Source organism: Acanthaster planci, linkage group LG10 (genome assembly GCF_054643075.1).
Source record: "Acanthaster planci isolate LZ-2023a linkage group LG10, COTS_SCS, whole genome shotgun sequence".
NCBI classification, from domain to species: domain Eukaryota; kingdom Metazoa; phylum Echinodermata; class Asteroidea; order Valvatida; family Acanthasteridae; genus Acanthaster; species Acanthaster planci.
Window position 1 is genome coordinate 605,972 of NC_141786.1, and position 19,830 is coordinate 625,801.

Genomic DNA, 19,830 nt, shown 5'->3' on the forward strand with positions numbered 1-19,830 from the left:
ATTTCCATACTATTATTGTTTCCATGGTGGCTGCAGTTAGTAGGCAAATTATAGGATGGAGACCACATATGTAATCAGTAACCTGATAAAAGTCAGTGGAATCAGATCCGTAACATCGAATGTAAACGCCAAGCCCAGAGGGTTTAAATGGGTAGCACTTTTTATTAGTTAATTATTATTAGTGCTCCCTGTTTTACCAACGATCTAAAAATGCTCTTCATATCATCGCAGTCATATCGCACAAAATTCAGCAGCCGGTAGAGTAGTAAGTGGTATGGTGACTTGTTCGCATTTTGAACACATCAGATGTAAGAGTGGAACCCAAACCCTTTTATAGTTGTCGGATAATCATAACTGTTGTAGACGTGATGCAAACATATTCCCGAAATAGACTTTTATATAAGTAACTGTGACTATGATGAGACGGTCAAAGAATAATTACTTTAAGCTTCCAATGTCACTTTGAATTAAATAACTGAAATATGGTCCTACACAGGAAAATAATATATTCTTAGGAAGAAACTAGGGGGATGGGTAGGCACTCGACAGGAATGTTTCTAAGCAAATGATGATGTTTATTCCCAGTTTTTATTCCTCGGATTTGTTTCTTCTTTTTGTTGACATTTCCACTAAGAGGCAGGTACCTATTCCTGCCACACTTCGGGACACCAAGTCCCATTTAATGTTATCTTGCAATTGGGTATTGAAGAAACTAAGAATTCAGATTCGTCTCTGCCTATCGTTTATGCAGGAAAAATGTAAAAATCACTGTCCATGGAAAATAAATCACAAAAATACTGAACCCTCAAATGGGGACCTGTACACTGAAATTCTCCCTTTTGAGAGCGAATTTGAGCAATCAAACTTTTAAACTCACATTTCAACAGACAAGATGTTGTTTTCATAAGTGTGGCGTCTTGTAAATCATGTAAGCCAAACAAGTAATGCCTCCCTTCGAGCACTTGCTCCTAGGGGCATTAGTTTTCAAATTCTTAAATTCACATCGCTCTTAAAGTTCATACATACATAAAGCATTAATTGAACTAAGTAGGAGTCAAAATTCCCCAAGGTATTGTAATATTAATATTTTTAGAGTACCCTGCACTTTTTAAAATTTTCAAGTTATCAGAGACCAACATTAATGGTTTTGACTGTAGGCTTATGTACCTCTTTAAACTAACCAACACTTAAAAACCTCTCTCATATAAAAAGTGTCTAATATGCACTCTAGTCCTATTCAAGGACCAGTCATTTGAAAAACCTGCTGCTAACATTACCATATGCAACTGAAAATGGGATTTTCCTGCCGTTAAACAACAGGTTTTGTTTTGAAAAGTAGGAATTGAAAACTGGAAATTTCCTCAGGCTGTATTTAGTTGTGGCAATTAGTATCCAAAACTGTTTGATGCTGGTTATTACACAAGTGTTTTGTTGTCTCTGTCTATGGTGCTCAACTGTAGTGTTTTGTTTTTGTTCGACTGGTTTATTTAAGTTCGAATTATACATGCATTTACGTGTACCGTTAGCCCAAGAGAAAGGTCTTCAGCAAGACACAAAACACATACAGGCAGCGTTCATCATTTCGAAATACATGTTGAGGACAGGACACATTGTTGAGAGGCCTTCTTCTTCTGTACTGTAAAATTTAACAATTAGAAATAAGGAAAGACAACGCTGGCTTACAAATTATCTCTTATGTGGTAATTATAACTGCGGCCTTTTCATTCCTTGTATACTGTCAATAGGGTTTTTATTTTCTTTTTTGGATCATACGGGGTTCAATATTGTTGCTGAGATCAATAACAAACTATCCAATTGAATAACAATAATAAAAGGTAAGCACTAATGAGCAAATGTTTATGGTTTTAATTTGCATACTCGTTGGCCACCATGTTCCTTTTAATGATTCTGAAAAAACTGATACCAGTGTGCATCTTTGGCAACAAATTAAATGCATAATATTTATAAGCCTAATGCTTGACTAGCTGTTTTTTCGCAAAAGCAAAAGAATTACTGTGTTTCAGTCTTTCTGTTATCGTTTCTTGTATCCTGACATCTATGTGGTTTTGTGTATCAGTGGTATCGATTGCTGGATGTTAATGGGGCTCCTAAACCTAAATAAGATATTACATCCACCCAGGACGGAGTTTGTCGTAAAGGTCTTGATATAAATGGTTGAAAATTAGACAAATTATTACAAGTAACGCCGCTACACCAATATAGTCTGGAAAAAAGTTTAACATGGCTTAGAGCACAATTTTCAGAATTCAATGCCTGAAAATAACAGATTGGTTTAGAGCAATAATAATATAATTAAATGGTTTAGAGCACTAATGCCAAAGTTCAACGCATGACAATAACAGACGAGATTAGATTACAGACACTCAGACAAATCGTATTTGGTTCAGTTCTGGAGCAGGTTGTATTAAAACCTTCATTATTTATGCCAGTCCTGCAATCAGTAAGGGAATTCCCCTTAAAATCTGCATCCTGTTGGTGTGTTTGTTGTCAATATCGTCGTATCGCATGTAACATTAAATTAAGGGACATACCGTCGAAATTCAACTCGGGAAAGTGAGTTCGGTTTAAATGGTGATTGGAAAACCTTTGCGCTTTATGTGGGAGTTTTGTACATGAGAACGAAGGAAATACCACATATGTATAGCCGTGCAAGAGTGGGTGTTGGGGGAGGGCTACCCAGAAGGTATTAAACCTGAGACACCATATAGCCAGGGATCACGCCCCAGTTACATAATATAAACCGGGAAGTGGTGAATTTAGATCACTCAGAAAGGATATGGTTTTTTGAACATGATAAAGCACTATATCAGGAAACTGACTAGATGCTTATAAGAAATTAAAAAGATAAACGTCAGTTGTGTCTAGATTGGGCTAGGGGTTCTTCTCTGATGCATCGCTCTCAGTGGCTTTGAATGTTATTCTTTTGTCTAAAGCACCAAACGGCTTCAAGAAATGTAAAATTCTGAACACAAAAGCCCTTTATAATTACAAAGTTGACGAACATTAACACGATTAATGAAGTGGTCCAAGACCTTTGCAATGTCTCCAAGGATACTTTTTATATTTTAAATGAAACTTTCAAATGTTTCAGGTTTGGCGCACTGATACGTTTTGTATTAAGTGCACCTTTCCTGAGCTTCACTATCGAAACTCCTTGTCGTCTTTTTGTTTAAACTGACTACAGTTTAAAGTTTTCTTTTAGTTTTTGTGTCTTGTATTTATATTGTGCTTTGCATGTTAGAGTTCTTTATATAGAATAGTCTGACCACAACTTATCTATATTAAACATTAATTTATTTAGTATTATGTATTTGGTTTTAAACAGGTTCTGTAAAATATTGAAACGCTTTTACAAGCGGTATTTTTGCGGGGTATCTCTGCTATCTGGTTTGGTTTCAATAACTGTCAATTGCAATCAATGGCTGCTACTTTATCCCACAATGAACAGAACATTTGGAAATGGGGAAATTTCAGTGAACCCACACCTAAGTGAGGCAGTGCATGATTTAATCAAAATTACGTCTCGCACGGAGGCGCAATCAAAGACAAAACACACAAACTGTGTACTGGTAATCATGAAATCATATCAGGACACAAAGAGGACTTGGTGTAGAAATGACCATAAATTCATTAAATACGTTTACCAAGTACCTGTTGTACTCATACTTCCTTTCATAAATTACGCGATACAAGATATACAAACAAAAGCATGAGTAAAAAACTGTAAAATGAGCAAAAATAAGCTCAGCGCTGGCCCTGAAAACCATTTTCTTTCGAGCACAGGAGAGGGATGTTGCAAAGAAAACCAATTAACCTGATAATGCCGAACGTAGAGGTCATATTGCAGAAAAGTTTTGCGTTTGTCTTTTATTAGGTGCCCTAGGAGACATTTTCAGTTTTTGAAGGGAATTCACATACCTTGGTTTTAGTTATCAGAATATAAGTTATTCAGGAACAATTATTTCATTCTTCTGAGTAACCCCTAAGCAGATAATATTTGCCCAAAATGAACCTTCGTCTGACCCTTTGAACTCAATAAGTTGAAGTTCATGAAATGAAGAAAAAATATGGATGGATGACACACAATAACAGAGTCAAAGTCCAATCGAGGGATCAGTGAATGCTCTGGGTGATCAGTATAACGGGCGACCCAGTCATTGGTACTCATGCAGTTTGTTCTGTTATTTGAAATGGTATACCTAGAAAACATTGAGCCTGTGGTAGGTTTGGTTTCAGTTTTAGATTTTCAATTATCATTTAAATTTAGTTTGACACAAGCAAGCTGAGCTTAGACTTTCGTATCTATCATGTAGCTAACCTAAAAACACGTCAGTAGGGAATTTCCGTCCTGGGTTGTGGGATAAAAGGGAGTATTCACCTTCTCTTTTTAATTTTTGTTGTTTGTTATTTTTCATTTTATTTTTACGTGATAATTTCATCGGTTACACGCAATTCAGTTATTATATAACATTCAGTGATTAAGAAACTTGAGTTTCTAATATTAGAAACTAGAAAAAACAATCCAGCAACAATCTGTATTTTCAATCTGAATATTCAAATTTTAGACAAATCTTTCGCACAGTAGCAGTTTGGATCGTAGACAATGGAAGCGATGATACCAGATCATAATTTGGTTTCTTTAAAACAACAAAACTCATGTAACTTTTAAAAGCTTGTAAAATCAGATGTAGTTTTCTTGTTGGTTTGTACTAAGACTGGGTGCGCCCAGTCTAACAATTTTCTAATGCTCTGTTTGCTCCAGTTTTAACAGCACAACAGTTATAGTTTGTTGTAAGTTGAAACTCTCATAAAGGGCTTAGTCAAGTACATCTTGCACATCAAAACTTGGTGTCCACTTCCCCCCGATTTACGAAGTCTGTGTTAAGGGGCGGGAGCAACTTAACTTTATTTTGGAGACCCTCTGCACGACACGATTTGCATAGTTTACATGCACCCCCCCAAAAAAACAACACACACAAAAAACAAACAAACAAACAAACAAACACCCCCAACACCCCAACAAACAAACAAACAAACAAGAAGAACATTAAAAAATCCAGCCATGTACTGCGCACTGGATAAGTCCAGAAGGAGTGTTGAGGAAATGGAAAGCATTAAAACAGCAACTTGCCTGTTTGGGGAGTATTTCTGACTCAGATGGATAGTCCAATATATGTTGGCTATGTATATGAGGAACTGCAAAGAACTCGAGAAATCAAAGGGGAATGAGGCACTGGTTTAGGGCAGACTTTAGAGTGGGGACGCAATCGACGTCATGGTCATGGCCATGCGTGCGGCTGCCTGTGCAATCCGTGGTAGATTTTGTGAGAAACGTGCATATCTTCTGTGTGTTGTATCGGAGAAACGGCTCTCTTCTACCCAGTGTAGTTAGGATAGGAACGTGCGAATCAAAGCTGCCCGGTATAAATGTTTCTGCAATAATCCATCCAGAAATGCGTTTTGGAAGGTGTTTTGTTTTGTTTTTAATCCCGATCACTGCGTCCAGGGAATGACACTCTTATCGATTTCAGTTGTTGGAAATCATATTCAGCTTACGTGCAGGAAGGATTTGATAAACACTCAACCAATTTAGCACTACCCGGGAAAGGTAATCACTAAACCATTGTGAATAAAGATGTCACATCACGTATGTTCCCTTCTTCAGCTTAGTATTGCTTGTTGTTCAGCGTCGCACACAGGAACACCAGTGAGCTCTTGTGATGGAAACAAGACGTCTGAGGTATTATTTTTTTAAACAGTGATCTTATGTAAACACACATGCGGTAGCCTTTTTTTGTAAAAAGAAATCGTGATATTCTTGCAACCGGGGGTTTGACAATAATGATTGACACTTGAATATGAAACTAGCGTTGAGCTAAAGGCCATCCCAATCGTCATTAGCTTGCAAAAGTTTTTAAAATCCAGATTTATACGAACTTAGAATTCTAGCTCTAAGTGATTTTTTTATGTCAAAGCAATTCATCACCTAACTGCCTAAAGTCCAGTTTTATATTCAAATAGTTTAGACTTTATTGGGATTTACTCGTGTCGAAAAATATTAGTTTATGATAGATGAAGCATCGATACGCGCCTCCAATGACAGTGTTGCACAAGAATGCCCAATATCTCTATTTAGAAAACACTGTTGCTTTTGACGTCATCATGCATGTCACATCATTTATATGGCGTATATCTTCAGGAAAACCAGACAAGAAACATTTTCAACAATTCATGCTGCACTCTATGCTTGCAACATGTGAGACTACGGCATGCACAAGAATCGAACAGTGGCCCCGGTTCCTTTCCACTTTCTCATTTGATCAAAACGAAAAGCCGCAGTCACAGGAGACAGGACCGGATTTTGGTTACCCCTGCCACGCGTCGCCCCATAAAATTCCATGTATTGACTTAATTGATACACCAGTAGTGCTGGGTGAACATAAGTCATGGTGACATTAGCAGAGGTTAGCAGTGGACTTTAGAAACGGTTTCCAACTCCGGGCGTCCGACAAACTCTTGGTAACTTATTCCAGTTACTTTGTATGGAAAACTGCAAAATAATTCAGGCATGGTGATATTACAGTATAGTCAATGGGATTAGCGCTGTGACGTAAGTGATAATCGGATCGGAATGAGATTGTCTGCGGCATCTTGCAATGGGTAGGGATGTTCAGTAATTCCTGCTAACTAGTCAAGAATGAACACTGCTGCAGGTATCAGGTTGTCACGGGGCGTGCACGAAAAAAAGTAATATCATACAATCATAAATGCCACAAACCATAAAACAATGCCATGAGCAACTAGAGAGGCAACGCCGATGTGGATTTGTTTTTCGTGAAAGTGAAAATTGACACCTTTTCAGCTGTGAAGTAATCCATTCGGAGAATCTGAACGTCTCTTGAAACATCATATTCTAAGATTCTGTTGACTCTCAAGAAATGAGCAATCTACTGTTCCTTTACTACATTGAAACTGGAAGATTCGGTGGAGTTGATATACAATTTAAAATATGATTTTGTTTTATAAATTGAAAACATCTACGGTTGTAAGGTTCACAGCGTATCCTGCTTGAGACACCTTGTTAAATTGAGTACTGCAATGACATGTACATGAGAATGCAGTTTTTACCTTGAGCACCTGACTTAATGCTCTTGTATTTTTTCGTTTGTATGTGAGCTTTTCTTAGGTCGGGGCGGGCTGAAAAAAATCACAGTTCCTCAAAATAAAAGTCATTAGATGGAAGCAGTGTATCATTGAAGAAAAGAGAAGCCTTCAAACTCTCTTCTGTCTAGAAATTACCCACCTCTTCCAAAGTCTCTATCCTGATGAAAATATGGAAAAAAGGAAACAATAGGAATGGGCTTGTCTGGTAGAAGCATTTGTTACCAAAAAAAATGATTGACAACCCAGGTATTGGACCTTTTTTTCTCCCCATTTTTTTCCAGTTGTTTAAGACAACGAATAACTCACAGAATTAATCATTTTGTTATTTGTGAAGTTCTATAATGGGCAAAATGTCATTCTTCCTGACGTTATGGCTTATGTACATCCGGGTTCTCTGCCCAAATTCTGCCTGCTCAAACTAATGTCAACGTTTCACACGCAGTGAAGTTCTCCATCCTTCGCCGCTACGCGGCGCTACATAGTCTTTGATTGGAAATACAGAAACATGGCCGACTATCCTTTGACCCTATCCTTTGACTAAAAGATCCACCACTTTATCGAGATTTCCGTGTGATTGACGACCAAATTTGTCTTCCAGAGGAGCACGGCTTCCTTGGTAAGAAATACCAATTGTCTGTTTCCGTGATTTGATCGGGAGTGTTCTGTCACAGTGTGGGTAAATTCCTGTCATGATAATCTTACGGCGATTGGTAGACCGTGTAGACAGGAATGCGTGAGAAGTACCAGCACGCCTAGCAGCCAGCTTTAGAAAGCACTGATATGAAATCATACTGGACATGTTTGTTTTATGAGGCAATGGTGTTAAAAGGATTCTCTTCACATTGGGTGCAAAGGTAAGCACTTCATTGTATCAGTGCAAAAAAAGACAACAGCGGCGTTTGCAGGAGTGTTTGGTGGTCATAATGAAAAAAAAGATACTTTTATTCATGTTAATTTTGCACACTTTTGAGATAATACTGTTTTCAGTTTAAAATCCCCATTCCGTAGTTGTCGGTAGGATGTTAAAAGCGGGCAATATACCTTTTCCCACTAAGAAGCAAGGAGATTTTTGACGATTTTTTCACAAATGATGATGCGTATTCTTTTCATATTTTCGTGAGCTTTTTGTACTTTTTGTTGTCATTTATATCTGTCCCTTGCCACCCTGTTAAACGTTTCACCTTACCCACCATTGATTTCATAACTACTGCTTCATAAATGTAGGCCAAAATGTATTGTTTTCTTTTGACAATTACTTTATACAGAGAGTGCTTTGGAAACTAAATGTTACATCTTTACCTAAAGTTAGCACATACATATCATTAAATTAAATACAAGTAGGTTGAGGTACCCATTTCAACGAAAACACTCAAAATTTTCCCTCACATGGGAAGTGTTTATCATGCACTCTATTCCTTTTGAAGGACCATTCTTATTTCAATAGCAGGTGTTAACATCACTTTATGCAAACGAAATGGGATTTTCCTGGCATTTAACAACCAGTTGTTGTTTTGAAGAGCGAGAGAATGGTGGAAATGTCCTCAACCGAAACCAAAGCATACCAAAAGCGTTCATGTTGAAATAATTGTACAAGTATCTGTGGAAACTTGGGACCGTATTAATGGACATAGGACATGTTGTTAATGGGGTTTGTGCTTTTATATTTTTACATGTTAAATTTAACCCTCCGATTAAACAGGCGGAAACCGAAAGTAATTATTCTGGCTTACTTGGGAAAAAAATGCGTCACATATACTGCAAAAACTCCGTGTGAAAAATAACGCCGATGGTGGCAGCTAGGCGTTTTGTGTTAAACAGTAGCAGGCAAAGAGACGAAGGAATTTTACACCGCTTGTGAGGAATGCACTTATTCCAAATTAGTGTTAATTTTTGGCAAGGCCTTTTTTGTTCATTAACACCAATTTTTTTCTTTGCTTTCGTGTGACACAATACCCGGAAATGGAAGAAATTATACAAGGATTTTGAATTTCAGAAAATAGAACAGTTGATGCAGGACATTTAACTTGATCAAATCTTATGGCTGAGTACAGGTATAATTTGAAATATAAACAAGTTTTAATGCAGACTCATTATTGAGAAGTTAGACTGATGCGAGTAAAATTGATTTGATACTCATAATCGGAACTAGTAAATTGGGAGACAGTGGCCTTAATTGCATGTTCCGCATTTCAAACTTGCAAATTGTACCTACTTTTACTTATTATAGAAAAATTTCCATATACCAAGTCCAGGAATTCCTTTCTGCGACACTTCCCCAACCCCCAGAAAATTAAACACGTTTCAATTCTGACAGTAATAATCCTGCACCATTTTTAGGACCAAATCTATCAGGTCAGTCCCACAGGGCCCACCACACATTGTCAAGTGACCTCTCTGTAGGAAACTTAATCTTTCCCATACTTATTTAAAAGTCCAGTCATGTGGAGTATTGGACTCTATTGTGCACGAGAGGTTAAAGTTCTAGGAATTGATAAAGAATTACTGTTGCGCAAAATACGTCCGGTCTGTTCATCTCTAGATTTTGGAAACCAACTTCGAAAATGTGCTCGATATGAAGAGTGACCTAGCAAAATTAACACAAATGTTGTCTCGCTGTTGTTTCAAGTGTTGTAAGGAGCAATCCCAGAGGGCCTGTTCGTAAGATTCATAGCTATTACATGAAATGATTTTACATTTGCCTTTTTTGAATGCGTTTGATTTCAGTATGCAGTTTGGCCGTTAGGCCTGGATGCCAGACTAAGGCAGCGTATTCCAGTATAGGCCATATAAAACCGGAATATATAACAATAAGATCTTTCGTTGATAAATCAATTTTTGAGACAACGCGGGACAGCTGTATGTGTAATTGTGGTGACTGTGTTAATATGTTTATTAAGGTTATTTAGTGTCAAAATGTTTTACTTTGTTATATTGCTGTAATTCAACTTTTAGTTGCCTAAGTGCAATATTGAAAAACCATGAATGTAATATGTTTTCACGTTCATTTAAGTGTAGTCACACACAATTAATCGTATCAGCTGAGAAATCTCCAGCGTTAATCTAGTATAGTAATTACAAAACTAAATCCTCCGGCTTTCTCGTATTCAGTGAGGTGCTGATTTTTCTTTTCAATTTTAAAGTGATTATTCAATGCTTCTATGCAATTAAAAAGTTTTTGTGGATCCTCCACAAGAGTTTTGCATGTTTGCTTCACTTCCCCCAGTACGTATAACAGAAACAGTATAAAAGAAATTCACTTGCAAATATCATCGACTTACAATTAGACTGAAATCTGAAGCAAGAGTGGAATCTGGAGAAGGGAGAATATGGGATCAGGCACCCCCTTTCCAAAATTGAGCTTTTTGAAAATGAGATGAAGGCAATTTGACACGTCGTTTCCCTCTCCCTTTCGTTTGTAGCCTTAACCTTGAGTAAGACAATGAAACGTTACATAAGAAAATGTTCACAAATGTTGAAACTCTCCCCCACACCTAGAAAAAAAAAGGGAAAGTAGGGTCAGTCCGTAAGTTTCTGTTTTATTATGCACTTCTATAACGGGAAGTTTCACGTTATTAAACGACGATTAGTATGGTTTTTAGAGGATTATTTGCCATTTGAGTAATATTTCTTCAGATGAAAACAACCCATTTTCCCAGTTACAGTGCCCTCCACTTACAAAATCTTTCAAGGTGCATTTTTTCTGCAGAATGTAGTAGTCTCCAGTTGCTTATAAGCAAGCATTTAAAACTCTTTCATTTGAAAGCAACAAGTGTTTTATTATCTCGTCAATGGTCGCTTCAATCACTGAGCACCATTAGCCTTATGACCAATCGCTTAAATGGGTCCAGACCAAAACCGAGCATTACTTTTAACAGTTCGTTTTGTTTACATGTACTTGCTTTTTTGTGTGCGTTTTGGTGGAGATGGATTTACTCTTAACAAAACCATTTTTGTTTGTCGTATTTCAGAGTGGACATAAGGTCCTACTCGGCCTAAGACATCCTGCAGTATGTTAGATGTTGTACTCGCGAAGTGAAAAGATTTATACTATACATAAAAATATGTCAAACGAGAAAGACAGCTGTATATCGATAATACCATTTTTGGGGGGAAAGAACAAGTAAGGAGTGCCGAACAATAAGGACAAAACCAAACCAACAAAAAACGCAATCAAGTTTTGGAGCAAAATCAAAGATGAAATCAATTTGACAGTAAGTTACTGCTTTAATCCAATTTGTTATAAAAGATAAGAAATTACAACAGCTGTCTCCATTCCCACCAAAACCAAATACAATTTAATAAAATCATTAAGAAATTCGTGTAATTTACGCATCATCTTTACTGTGTCAACACGTCATGATGTTACCATTTGTAAAAAAAAAAAAAAAAAGTTGAACATTATGCATAGAAAGCAGTGGCGCATCTGGGTTTTCAAGCAGATTAATTGCACAATTACCAACTTAAAAGAGTTTCTTCAGGGATTACTGTCAACTACTGTTATAATAGGTAGTACTGTTACAATTACTGTTAGTTGTTATTTTGGGTTTCGCCGGTTACAAGCTCGGCTAGATATAAGGTCTGCTCTTTTGACCTTTTTTACGTCAAAGTGGTGTTTTTCCCCCACAAGTGGCTGCTAAAACTTTCAATGGCTGTTGGTACAAAAATGTGAAGACCATTCCCAAGGTGTTAAAAATCCCACACAGCTATCAAAACACATATAATACATATTCTTATGCGTACTAAACATAACTCCATATCAAATCAATGGACAATGTCCATTTTGAACGAAGAGAAGGTAAAATCAGAAATCAACTGAGAGGAGGGATTTAGCCGTCCATATACAAGTTGTAAACGAGAATAGTATCTAAAGCGTGACAAAATCATCGTTGCTGAGTGATTCATAAAAATATCAAACTAATTTTTTGACATTTAGAAAAAAAAAGAACAGGAATTGTTCTCACCTTCGCCAATGGCAACTGCACAGAGTAGCACCTGAAGGACAAAAGTGAGATACATGTTGTCGCTACTGGCTTTGAAGAATTAAAAAGGTCTAAGCTAGAGAAATGTTATCAGAAACCTCCCGCTGAGAGTAATCGTTTGGTGTTCAAATTAAGAGAAGTGAGCAACTCTCCTCTGGTCTCCAGAACTGTTTAGCTGTCAGTTGGACTCTTGACTATTTAAGTCTATTTCCCGTTAGTTGGTACAAGCTTGTACAGCAAAATGAATTCAGCCTACTAGTTTCATAACTTAGAACACGCATGTCCACGCAAAGTGCACATATATATACATACCATTTTTATCGGTGCATCGACATCATTCTTTTTTTCAAATACTCAACTATTATGTGTCATTGAAATACAGTTTGTTTTGTTTTCGACAAGGCTACATAGTGCTCCATTATGATTGTATATGTTAGAGTTTAAGCCTTCTGTAAAACTGCAGTTTAATCTGCTGAGTGGGTCTTCCCCAGCCAAAAAGGTTGAGTTTGGGTTACTCCAATTCTAGAAAGGGTTTAAGCCTTGAGGGAAAAACCGAAATTAATCTAGTAAGAGCAGGACCTACATAAACGCGCTGGCAGTATTGGTGAGAAGTGAACCTAAAATATGTAATGAAAATGCAGGCAGAAACACCGACTCTTACACTCATGCGTTTTAAGACTTAACCTGTTTCCTTTCCTCCCTCTGTTTGACCCTAAGGTTGGACTGAGCTGTGTTAAAAAAGATATTTCTCACCTTTAAAAGAAGACCAGTTTCATAATTTATTTGGACATTGTGGCCAGAAATGTGGGGGAAGGTGGTAAATAAAACATTTTTTAATGTTTGTTCATGTATTGTGGATTTTGCAGAATTAACTTATAAACAAGCCTTTATTGTGATACATATTGATATTTATATATTTTTATCTTAAACAAAGAGGTTGTTAATTAATTATCTTAGTAAATTGTAAGCTGAGTCTTGTGGATTTGTATGTAAGACAATAAATGTTAGTAATTAGAGACTGTATAGTTTATGAGCTGGCTATATTATTTATTTTCTTCAAAGGAAACACGCGTAGGAGTTCATTTAAAAAAGGAAAGGCCTTTGAAATCTCGTATGTCGTGAACCTGGAAACAAATAAATATTTTTATACGGTTAAAAGCATGAATACAGTGTTTCGGTCGGAGTTCGTGGCATAAGTAAGTAAACATATACGCACAATATTGTCAGAAAAGTCAAAGTCCACTCCTTGACAATTTGAAAGCTCTTGATGAGCAGTACCATAATGTTGATCGGTACCCATGATAATAGTAAATAGAAAACATTGAAACTGGCATTGCAAAGCATTTTTTCTTGAGTCTTTTGTAATCTTAGTTTCAGTTTTGTAAAAGGAAATGGACGATTGTCTTTCAACAGAAACTTGTGTTTGCCTTCAAATGTATTACACAACAGTAATGGAATTCCCTTTACAGACTCCCACCTTCTGGCCTCGGTAGGAACAGTCTTCAAAAACTGTGACCTAAAAAGAAGAATTCATTTTTCAAATATACTTGTTATTTAGTATCAAATTGAGTTTTAAACAGTATTTGAAATTTTTGTCAATTATTGTTCCCGTCTTTATATTGTTGTTTATCGTTTTAATTATAAATTAACTGAGACTCATAAACATATTTTTTAAAATCATGATATCATTCGCTCTTCCGAGGCATATTGTGATTGCTCATCAGATAGAGTTCATTTGAGCAATCACACAGGGGAAAACGATCGTGACCAGTTGACATGATCAGGCATATGCTTTGACAACGGCAACAAGTCACCCACAATGCCTGCTTGGCCGGTATAGAGCTTCCCTCAGTAAAATATAAGAAGCGCATTTTTAAATGGGAAGAGTCAAATTTTCCCTGGGCCACAGAAAACCGCCAAAAGCGCAATTAGTGAGAGAGACCCTAAATTAAAGATAAGCTATGGGCAAACCACCTCTATTGTAGCGACAAAATGTAATTTCAATAGTCTTTCAATTTGTGTCTATACATGTTGTTCGGTCCTATTACATAATATGTTACTACCTCTGTGAGCATTTCTGTGAAGAACCTGACTCACTGACAAAACCGGAAGCAATATGAATACTGTGCTTCATATCATACAAATTTAGATTCTTACGCATTCTTTCTTTCTATCCATGAGCTTTTCTTTTCTTTGACAGGGTTGAGTGATGGCGAAAAATGTTTTTATCCCACTTTTATGGCCACTGTTTTTATCTCCAAACCTCTTGGCACAGGGTAAGTGATTTTGCAACCCTTGGATTGCCAAATTAAAACCACTTAAAAAAACAAAATAAAGATAGGAATGCATTTCCAACGTTCAAAAATATTGTTTCAAAAGTAGGACCAATAAGCGTCCCTTGTGTAATCACAGTGACATGTGCACACTTTGGATTATTAAGATGTTTAATGCACTTTTGCAACGTATTATCATTAACGGAACTATGGAAGCATGGCATTTAGGAAGAAGCAGGTTCCTTCTCTGATATAGGATTGACTTGTTTATAGTTCAGTAGAAATTGCATTTCAATTTTAAATTACCTGCGTGAACTACTGGGAATGGATCACAAAACTTGACAGCGATTAATAAAAGTGATAACGCAAGGCAAATCTTCCGTTTATCTTAGCCGAAGGTTGCGCCAATTCTAAGCTATTTTGATAACTAAAATAAACACTCCAACAAACAGAAAACAAACTTTCTTGCACCCTAAAAACCAAGAAACAAAATGAAACAAAAATGAATGTTGAATGCCAACTTCTTCTTTTTTTCCCCAGACTGTTCGCGACCAGTAAACGTCACAGTATGGCCAGAAGAAGCCGTTGAGGGAGCAAGTGCCATAATGAGATGTTCTTATATTATTGACAAGGACTGTTTCTTTTTACTTGTGTGGCGAAGAGGTGACGGTAACCCTGACAAAAGTTATATCGCACACTACCAGGTCAATGACAGCAACGTGACAGTTACAAACCAAGCCAAATACGACATGACGATTGACATCCAGGAAGGGAGTAATTTAATTGTGAAGAATGTCAGTGAAAAAGACAGCGGTGAATACAGATGCGAACTAAAAATGCATGATACAGAATTCAACATAGGATCTGCGAATTTGACAGTCTTAGGTAAGGAGTCAACTACAAAACTACATCATATGGCTAACATTTCTTATCAATAAACAATGAACAAACAATGAAACGACTCATTGTTATTCTGAATGGTATGTTAATTTCCACGTGTTGTTAATAAATATTTCTGCTGCAGCATTTAATACAGTTACTCTTGTTGGTGCTGGTATCTCTAATATAGTCATGTCCATGTTATACATCCAATTATTATTAGGACGTTATTACAGCTATTACACCAGCCATTGCAGGAATTCCTTCTGCGCAACTTCAAATGACATGATGCTACTAAAGACAATGGTGTAGCTGTTGGACCTGCTAGGCCGCAAATTGGTGTCAGAAATACCGATATAATACTTGACTTCTAAATCTTGTCTAAATGTAGGTGCAAGCACCACAATCATCCCGTCACCAACAGCAACAACAACAACAACAGGTATATGCTAATGGGTGGCTGAAAACAATTTGGCGCACGATGATCAAATATAGCTTTAAGCTCTGGAGTTAAAAGGGGAGCAGATGTAGGGTTTGGCTTGCTTGGGTTTGGTAAAGTCGGTACATTTGGTTTGGTTTTTGGTCTTCTATGGGTCTGGACCTAGTAGTTGGTTGGTTTGGCAGTAGTTAGCATATTTATGCTCTTTCCAGCAAGATATAAAATGCGTACCAACTGTTATCATTTACTAATAGCCTTATTTTGATATATAAGGAAAATCATTCAAATCTGTGTTCTTTTTACAGCATTGTTTTCTCCCTTTTATTTTGTTTGCTTACAGAGGGAGGTCTACCTGGAGGCGCTATAGCGGGTATCCCCATCGGTGTCATAGCCCTATTGGCTATTATACTGATTCCACTTATTTGCAAATTTTGTAGATAGATGAAATCTGGCCACCTGCTGTTTATTCTAACATTCAAGGGTTTACCTTTGCTGGCGGCAATTTTTGAATCACCTTTTATAAAGTACTTGCAAATATCTTGATTATCTTGTTGGTGGGGTGTTGATCACATGTCACTGGATTATTCGTTCTATCTCGCGTTACCAGTACAATTGAACGTCGTTTCACTGGAATCATTCCCGCCCCAGTTTAAACGTTCATTTCCTGTAACAAATAAGAAAATAACGAAAGGACGGGAGCCAGTCTAGCATTGCACAGTATAACCACAAGGTAGTACTGTGGACACTTATCTATTTGGCAAAATGGTAAATGTTAGCATGCAAGGACCCTTCTTTCTATCAGAAAAGGAATTATCAGAGCTTGCATAAAATGCTGACGCTGCTCATGCAAAGAAAAATATGAAATTAGCATGAATTAGATAACTTAGATATTGAACGTTTACGACCATTTACTGCTTTATCAAAAAGTAGAACTTCTAATTTTGCAATAATCCTGACATCGAGGCATAATTCAGAAACTGCTGATAGGTGCCACCGTGGTGTAAAACAATACACCACTCATTGCCGCTAGACGTTTTATTTCTCCCCAGAATCTGTATTATCGTGATCAATTGCAGCTTGCGTTCACTTAAAGTTTTCCAAAGAATTCACGTTTTGGATGCTATCTTCCTATGTAGATTGAACCTGACAAAGTGTTCGGTCAGTGATTATTTTCCTCCCTGACGTCTCAGGGAAATATGTCAAAATTAATTGTCAAATACTATTTTCTGAAGATGAATGAAAGGATATTCATATTCCAACAAACCGTTTGAAAATCCTTATACTAGAAAACGGTTGGCCTCGTTGTGGAAACTCTCCATTCAGTATAAAGCATTGCTATTTGGAACATTCATATTTTTAAGAGTTGAATAGGGTGACTAATTTTGACATAATGGAGTTTCAGGGACAGTAGTTTTATTCCCTCTCGTTCTTACCCTGACTATGTTGGTTTAAACTGTAAAAACGAGAGAATAAATTTCATTCGTCTCCTAACACATGCGTGAAGCATAATAATGCTTTGCAAAGTTAGTCTGGTTTTCATACAATATCGTTCAAAAATTATGAAGTATTTGAAAGAGGGGAATTAGGTTCACATACAAAACTCAAATCATTTTTTAATGATTAAATGGCAGTTTCTTAAGAAGACATTAGAAAAAATGTGGTATCATGATGCACAGTGAGAATTGCTTCGGGGCAATGTACATGTTTTGGTATTTGAAACTTAATGTAAGCAGTGCATAAGTTCATTGTAAATAACTGTGCTCATATGGGTACACGTGTTAGATATTCGTTCTTTGTCCTGGTTTAATTTCCCGATAAGTTGAAGAAGACTTCAGAACACTGTAGCTTAAAGGCTTCAAACGAATTTCATTCCAAATACAAATGTGTATTTTCGATCTCTTCCATTGAAAGCGATTTAGGGCACTTATAGTGTCGTTAACTTTCAGACGATTTGAAAGGTTGATCAACCAAATTCAAAGCATGCGCAGCATTTTGACAGAGGAGTATTATATTTCACCTCGTTTGCGCTTGCGTTTCAAGTCGAACATTTTGATCATATGTTCCCACAATTTCGCCAAACCTCTTTGGAACACAAAAAGATACATCTTATCCATTGGTTTTTATTTGTTCTCCCGTGATCAGTGAAATTTGTTTTCTTCCTTTATATTTAGAAATTTATGTGTAGGCCATATCCTCTTTGCAGTGCAATATATATTTTTTCTCAGTATGTGAACTAATGCATTCAGCCAGATGTACTTGAGTACAATGGGACTAATTTACCGAACAAACGTAGAGATTGGCAAAAACAATTCAATATCTGAATGCTGTGATTATGCGATCCTTTGGACGAATTTGCAATGACGATATTCTCAACAGTATAGTGAAATGTATTCTCCAACTTATCAAATTTAATGAATTGTCTTTTTCTCAGCAAGGGCAGGCTTTTGGTGTTTTTTGACCAATTTGAAAATGTAATGTTGTGAATAGGAATGAGAAACTTTCTAAAACAGCTTGGAAAACCTTCACTAGTTTCTGGAACATAATTGGAACATATTTCGAAAAAGAGGCAGGCGATTTCGTGCGAAGTGTCATGTAACATATACCAGGACAAAAAAAAAAGAATTCTTTGAGTGCCAACGGGAGTTCCATTTTTAGAAGGTTTTGATTGGTTATATGTTCATGATTGAAATGATTGAAAAAAACTAATGTTGTCTTCAGAAAAATACCGTCTTTTGTATGAATCTTCTACACCGAGGCTGAGGTTTTCTTCCTTCTTGTGCTACGTTTTTGCCGCAAATACACATCATACAGCGGAGTAAATGTTCCAAAAGTCCTTCTTCCAATGGCAGAGCTAGGAGATACACAAAAATCATAAAAACCTTGTTTGTGTACAGTCTGATAACAAACACTCGATAATCCTTCATAGTAATATAACATCTATTATCAAAGTGGTAACATGATTACCCTTGTAACTCTAACCAAATTGAACATATATTTTGCCATTTTGAATGATAGGAAATGAAACTGAATACTCAATACCGAAGAGTCACGGTAAAAGGCAGATTTTCAGCGAATAGGAATGCACATTTGTAATCATTGGCAACTAATTTGTCAAACCGAAATATCAACTCTGCATTTGTAACCTTTTAAATAAATGAAACGTAATGCAACAAAGTTCAATGCTTGTTGATGCGAAAATCTACATAACATTGAATTTGTACTTAGCAAATTGAATTGCGAAACTTTTCCAAATTGCCCGATAGATCCTATTCTTTTATGTTTTATTTCTAGGCTCTTTAGAGTTTTTTTTTCTGTTTCGTACTTTATGAAGTCAAATGTAAGGACCTGTACAGTAGAGTGTGAAATGGTATTATAATTACTGCACAGTGTGATTTATAATCTATGTGGTTTTCATCAAACTGTTTTAGGAACTTGATTTTTTTTCAAAAGATTGTTTTAAATTGTTGGGGACTCTTTTCTGGTTTGTCTAAGTAATGTAACGAGCTCTGAGTCGAATATTGCAGCTGATACCGCTAAATCATTTCAAGATAGAAGGTGAGCGTTGTTCTACTTTATTTTCAGTTATCTTTCGTGCATGAGGCCTTGCAACTAATATGTAGTTTGTTGTGCAAAAATCGAGCGCATTTTTCAAAGATATTGATTGAAGAATTGGAATTTTTCGGTGAGTGTAGGTTTGGGTAAAGACACTACAGGAACTAATGCTGGTACCGCTCTAAACCTAATTTACCTGCAGTTTTGCTTCTAAGTACATGTATTCTTTTTCATATACTGAAGGAATAAATGTCAAAGTTTTTACAACGTGCCACAGGTTGAATTTGGAAATTCGTTTTCTCTCGGTAATGTTAATCGGGTTTATCGATGCTTCATTTTAAACTGCTACATGATAGGTTTGTGACGGGAACACGTTTACCGTTTCTATCCTTTGGTGACCCCAAACCTTCTGTGAAACTCAAAATTATGTTCCAAATCTTACTATATAGAGGATTCCAATCTTTTGCATGCAATTTATCAAGACAAGACAATGACTCAAATCATGGAAAGAATACAGTGCAGA

At 36.6% G+C, this 19,830-nt stretch overlaps 3 protein-coding genes across 10 annotated transcripts in view; 2 read left to right on the plus strand and 1 right to left on the minus strand.

Moving 5' to 3' along the window:
* The window catches only part of LOC110988943 (uncharacterized), a 32,505-nt gene extending 20,159 nt beyond the window's left edge, over window positions 1-12,346 (minus strand). For all 5 annotated transcript variants that reach the window (XR_002599526.2, XM_022252940.2, XM_087142015.1 and 2 more), the window contains exon 1: window positions 12,147-12,346. Coding sequence is in view for 4 of the 5 variants with exons in the window: in XM_022252940.2 (XP_022108632.2) it covers window positions 12,147-12,201 (55 nt within the window). In the remaining variant the exon portion in view is untranslated. The remainder of the gene's footprint in view (window positions 1-12,146) is intronic.
* LOC110990617 (uncharacterized) overlaps window positions 1-19,830 on the plus strand; it is a 271,293-nt gene that overhangs the window by 239,585 nt on the left and 11,878 nt on the right. The gene's annotated exons all lie outside the window — the stretch shown is intronic.
* On the plus strand, window positions 7,452-19,578 carry LOC110988929 (uncharacterized). Of its 3 annotated transcripts, none has more exons than XM_087142044.1 (4): window positions 7,452-7,801; window positions 14,365-14,440; window positions 14,978-15,322; window positions 15,708-16,003. In XM_087142044.1, the coding sequence occupies exons 2-4, from the start codon at window positions 14,374-14,376 to the stop codon at window positions 15,767-15,769; spliced, it is 474 nt and encodes a 157-aa protein (XP_086998170.1). In that variant the 5' UTR covers window positions 7,452-7,801; window positions 14,365-14,373; the 3' UTR covers window positions 15,770-16,003. The 3 variants fall into 3 exon arrangements, with proteins under 3 accessions (XP_086998170.1, XP_086998168.1, XP_086998169.1); XM_087142042.1 differs by lacking the exon at window positions 15,708-16,003 and adding an exon at window positions 16,096-19,578 and having other exon boundaries at window positions 7,453-7,801; XM_087142043.1 differs by lacking the exons at window positions 7,452-7,801; window positions 15,708-16,003 and adding exons at window positions 7,828-8,039; window positions 16,096-19,578.

Bases quoted from the DNA above. Each gene is read 5' to 3' on its own strand.
- LOC110988929 (XM_087142042.1), top strand. From the start codon at position 14,374: ATGGCGAAAAATGTTTTTATCCCACTTTTATGGCCACTGTTTTTATCT. The intron at 14,441-14,977 runs GTAAGTGATTTT...TTTTTTCCCCAG, and splicing joins TCCAAACCTCTTGGCACAGG to ACTGTTCGCGACCAGTAAAC. The intron at 15,323-16,095 runs GTAAGGAGTCAA...GTTTGCTTACAG, and splicing joins TGCGAATTTGACAGTCTTAG to AGGGAGGTCTACCTGGAGGC.